Here is a 4,891-nt window from a genome sequence, read left to right as displayed (position 1 = left end):
AATGCAGAAAGTCAGAGGAGCGTTGAGTGATGGCCATGCAAAATAGACCGATGGACGCCGCAATTAATTTGCTGATGAACGACCTTCAACTGCATGGATTGGTAAGTCAATCCAACACCGAACCACCATACCAACATTAATCAAGCATGCCCCGAACTGGATACTATTTTCCACGGGGGCCAAAGAGAAGTCGTGCTCAAACAGACCCAAGTATCGCTCATCATCATATACTACTTTGCACGTTACACCAATGAGCATGCATGTCGAGACTCTTCCTTGGTTAGGCACACGCGGCAGGCGTGGGCAGCTCGTTCAGATCAAGGAAGAAACTGAACCGAGGGCCAAGGAAACCAGGGCCGTTAGCCGACCAGAAGAGAAACGCGACAACATGTTTTGGGAGGCTCACGTGATGAGACCGCGAACACAATCCATACGTTACGGACGAAACGGGGCCCGAGCGCCGGAGCAGCAATCTAATCCAGGAACAGATCATACAATCATAAGCTCGAATGAAACCTCGTCGTATATATTGTCGTTTATAATTCACACTTGAAGTACAAAAGCTGAAAACAATGGCACTGGGACCTGAAGTACAGCCACCTACGGGAAACGAAATGCAGAAAAAGTATAGTAGCAGTATATAATCTCCCCACCGCGCGTGTGTTTACTGTGGGGAGAAAAGAATCATGTAATCTTCGTGTAGAGTCATGCAGCGGCGTAATGATCATCAGACGTACGCCTTGGGCGGGTACTTGGCGACGCAGTCCACCCACGGGTTGCAGGCCTTCTCCTCCGGCCCCGGCGCCGACACGGCCGGCACGTCGCGGAGCGCGCGCCACACCGCGCTGTTGCACTTGAACCCGGACCCGAACCCGATCTGCCAGACGCGGTTGCCGCGCTTCACCCGGCCCTTGGCCTCGGCGTAGGCCAGCTCGTACCACAGCGAGCTGCTGCTCGTGTTGCCGAACCGGTGCAGGGCGCACCTGCTCGGCTCCATGTCCTTGTCCTCCAGGCTCAGGCTGCGCTGCACCTCCTCCAGCACCGCGCGCCCGCCGGCGTGCACGCAGAAGTGCTCGAACGCGCGCCGGAAGTTGGGGATGTAGGGCCGCACGCCCTTGGCGCGGAACACCCGGCGCATCATCAGCGACTTGAGGAACTTGAGCTGCTCGCTCAGGGGCAGCACCAGGGGCCCCAGCGTGGTGATGTTGGTCTTGAGCGCGTCGCCGGCCACCGTCATGAGCTCCCGCGCCAACGACACGCCCACCTTGCCCACGTCGTCCTCGCGCTGGTACACGCACTTGAAGCACTCGTCCGTGGCGCCCTTGTGCGTCCGGACCGTGTGGAGGAGGCGGTACTTGGCGCGCCCGGCGTCCGCGCCCCGGTTCGAGAGCAGAGCCGCCGCGCCGCCCATGCGGAAGATGCAGTTGGAGAGCAGCATGGAGCGGTCGTTCCCGAAGTACCAGTTGAGGGTGATGTTCTCGGTGCTGAGCACAACCGCGTACGAGTTGGGGTTGGCCTGGAGCATGTCCTTGGCGAGGTCGATGGCGATGAGGCCGGCGCTGCACCCCATGCCGCCCAGGTTGAACGACTTGACGTCCTCGCGCATCTTGTAATGGTGGATGATCATGGACGCCAGAGACGGCGTCGGGTTGAAGAGGCTGCAGTTGACTATGAGGATGCGCACGTCGCGGCGCGGGTCGATCCCGGTGGACGCGAACAGAGCGTCCAGGCAGCCGAACATGACCGCCTCGGCCTCCAGCCGCGCCTCGGCCATGTTGAGCCTCGGCGGGCGCGCCTGGACGCCGGAGGGCAGGTACGTCTCGTCGCCGAGCGCGGAGCGGGTGGTGATCTTGGTCTGGAACGCGAGCGTCTCCTGATTGAAGCACCCGGTGCTCTCGGTCATGTCGAGGAAGGCCTCCTTGGTGATCTTGTTCTGGTCCTCCGGCTTGTAGCACGCGAACTCGACGAGGTACACCGGGCGAGGCCTCTTGAAGTAGTAGACGGTGAGGAGCAGCATGGCGGTGCCGAGCCAGGCGACGCAGCTGAGCAGGTCGATGGAGAGGTAGATGACGTCGAGGCGGACGAAGGAGTAGGCGGCCGCGGCGAGCACCGGCACGCACAGCATCGGCAGGTAGGACGTGAGGCTGCCGCCGTGCCGGAGCCCGAGCTTGACGTACTTGAGGTTGACGGAGCGGGCGAAGTCCGGGAGGCGACGCCGGATCTTGATGATGATGCTGGGCAGCCGCTCGGCGCCCTCGGGCGACGCCGCCTGCGCGTCCCCGGAGAAGGTCACCTCCGCCGTGAGGCGCTCCCGCTCCATGAAGGCCGCCGCCGGCGCAGACTCCATGGATCTCGAGGCGGACGTACGTGCGTAGTCGCGTGTCGCCTTTGGTGTGAGTTGGACCGAGGCGCCGGAACCGGAAGCGTGAGTTGGCCTCGGCGGGCGGCTCGGTATATATAGGGTGCGCGTACAACCAGACGGCGACGGTGGCCTCCAGGAACAAACTTGTGGCCTCTGCAGCTGCCGGGGCAGTCAAACTTATAGGCGCCCAAACTGCAAGGCGCACACGGAAGCTTCGGCCGACCCGTATTCCACATCGGTGTACGTACCGGCGACGGCGGGAAAACGCGCGCGCTTAGTCCGAAACGGAAACCCAGCATAATACTGCTACTACGTGCCACGACTACAGTCCGGCCTGTACCTGCACCCAAACTCTTTTTTCTTCTGATGAAAACTACCCGTACCCAAACTTGGTAGTATACCAGTACAACTCCAGGTGACGACGGGGCTGTACGTATCGACCACGCCATTCTAATCCAAAAGTGTTACTGTTACGTTGCTCATGGAGTCATGGATTGACCCGGAGGAGAAGAGGCGTCAGGGGGTGGGACCCGCAGTAAGCGAACCGGAGAAAGAAAGAGAGGGAGGAGAGAGACGGGTAGTAGACAGGTAGGGAGGGTGGCCTATTAATGGCGGTGGTTACCCGGGGCGCTCAACCACTCGGAATTAAGGAGGCACGCACAGGTAGACGACGCGTACAGTACTACTAGTACACGGGCGGCGTCGTAGCGGCAGCGGCAGCGGCAGCCTCGAGCGATCCAACGGTGCGGCCGGCCGGGGAGGACGACGACGGGCACGTCACACGCGGACGCACTGTTGCCTCTTTGCTCGTTCGATCGCGCTCATCAATTCATTCGGTTGACCTAGCTTTCTCCTTTTTAATTTAAAACCACATCCGCATGCGCCGCGAAGAAAAGAAGCTCGTGTTGGTTGAGCGAGCTGCGTGACAGGTTCTTCCCAGCGCTTCCGATGGCCAGCTGCTGCGCCACATGCGCTCATTCGGTCTATTCCGGTATATAAATACCGAAAACGTTTTGCATCGACATATAGCCCGAGTAATTGCAGCTTGCGGAGGGTGGTGGTATATTTGGTGGTTGGATGGATCAGTCAGACTGAGACCTGCATGAATGATCAAATTAGCTGCTCAAACTAGAGGTTTGTGTTTCCATTGTCTTGTCCCTTCCTCGACTGGCCATAGTGGTAACATCATATATATATTTAAGTAAAATAGATGTTGTGGCAAGTAATTGATAAGAAACGGTAAGCTTGTGATAACACAATATGTTACCGTAACACCACACGTATCAAGACAAAATGAGTATACAACTTAATAAATAAGATGTTGCATGACATCACACATATATTACTACTCACTATGAAGGTAGTAATGCATGTTACTAGTCTAAGTTACTTCCATTATGTTCAGTCATGCCTGCATGGCAGGTCCCAAGGTTAAGTTATGTTGGGTCGGTGGTTCTTTTTCTTTTTTGGGGGGATGATGCCGTCCTTAGCTTTCATTGCATGGGGTGCATCAGCAGGAGTACAGACAAACACCCCATCCCTTCCTTGCGACCCCTGCGCGGTGACGGGAGGGAACCCTAGGAGTATAAAGAATATTTTTTTTGTGATGTTGTCGTCCTTAATTTTTATTTGATGTGAAATTTGGATTTGAGAAAAGGCGGGGTGTTACTTACATATTGACATGTTTTTAGAATAAATTCACTCACTCGCCAACCACAAAAGGCAATTGACCAAGTCCCCAACAACGCACAGCGTACCAGCACTAGGGCTATCATAGGACGCTTATAACGTCCAATAACACCACACCGCCCGCTAACTTATATATTAGGTCGGCCCATTAGCAAAAGTTGGCTGCTTTTATTCCTTTTTTCTTTTTCCTCTTTCCTTTTGTTACTTCTTTTCACATTTACTTTAAAAGATATTAAATATTTATAAAGTTTCATTTCAAAAGTTATTTTAAAAAGTTCATGCTTTTAAAAATGCTCGTGCATTTAAACATGTTCATATAGTTTGAAAAAGTATTCACATATTTTCAAAACATGCTTACATATTAGTAAGAAATATGCATACATTAAAAAGGTATTCATGCATTATCATAAAATATTCAAGTATTTGAAAAACATTGTTCATTAAATTTTGAAAAGTGTTCGTGAAATTTGAAATATTCATTCTTATTTTGAAAAAAGTGTAACTAAAAAACAACATACTAACTAGAAACTATCGGTAAAATGAAAAGAATGTAGAAAATAAGAAGTAAAAGAAAAATACCTTGAAAATAGCAAAAAATAAAAGAAAAATACGCTAAATAAAACTAAAAGCCAGAGAAGTAACATCAAATATGAAAATAGCAAAAAATGGGATGGTAATTTTGCACATGGGTAAGTGTACCCGCATGTACCCTACTGGAAAAGAATGGGCATGGGCAAGACTTGGAGAGATTTTGTACCCACGGATAATGGGTATCCATGCATACCAGTAAGATATATGGGTAGGATGTGGGTATGAAATTTTGGCCATGGGTAACCAATG

At 52.8% G+C, this 4,891-nt stretch overlaps 1 protein-coding gene across 1 annotated transcript; it reads right to left on the bottom strand.

The window, feature by feature from the left end:
* Positions 1 to 500: 500 nt before the first annotated feature.
* On the bottom strand, positions 501 to 4,654 carry LOC109783633 (3-ketoacyl-CoA synthase 1). The gene has a single exon (XM_020342225.4). The coding sequence runs from the start codon at positions 2,345 to 2,347 to the stop codon at positions 728 to 730; it is 1,620 nt and encodes a 539-aa protein (XP_020197814.1). The 5' UTR covers positions 2,348 to 4,654; the 3' UTR covers positions 501 to 727.
* Positions 4,655 to 4,891: the final 237 nt, after the last annotated feature.

The sequence above is a fragment of the Aegilops tauschii genome, chromosome 4 (assembly GCF_002575655.3).
Source record: "Aegilops tauschii subsp. strangulata cultivar AL8/78 chromosome 4, Aet v6.0, whole genome shotgun sequence".
Classification (NCBI taxonomy): Eukaryota; Viridiplantae; Streptophyta; class Magnoliopsida; order Poales; family Poaceae; genus Aegilops; species Aegilops tauschii.
This window is presented reverse-complemented; position numbering and strand designations above follow the sequence as displayed.

Excerpts from the sequence above, each read along its gene's own strand:
- LOC109783633 (XM_020342225.4), bottom strand. The coding sequence starts at position 2,347 with ATGGAGTCTGCGCCGGCGGCGGCCTTCATGGAGCGGGAGCGCCTCACG.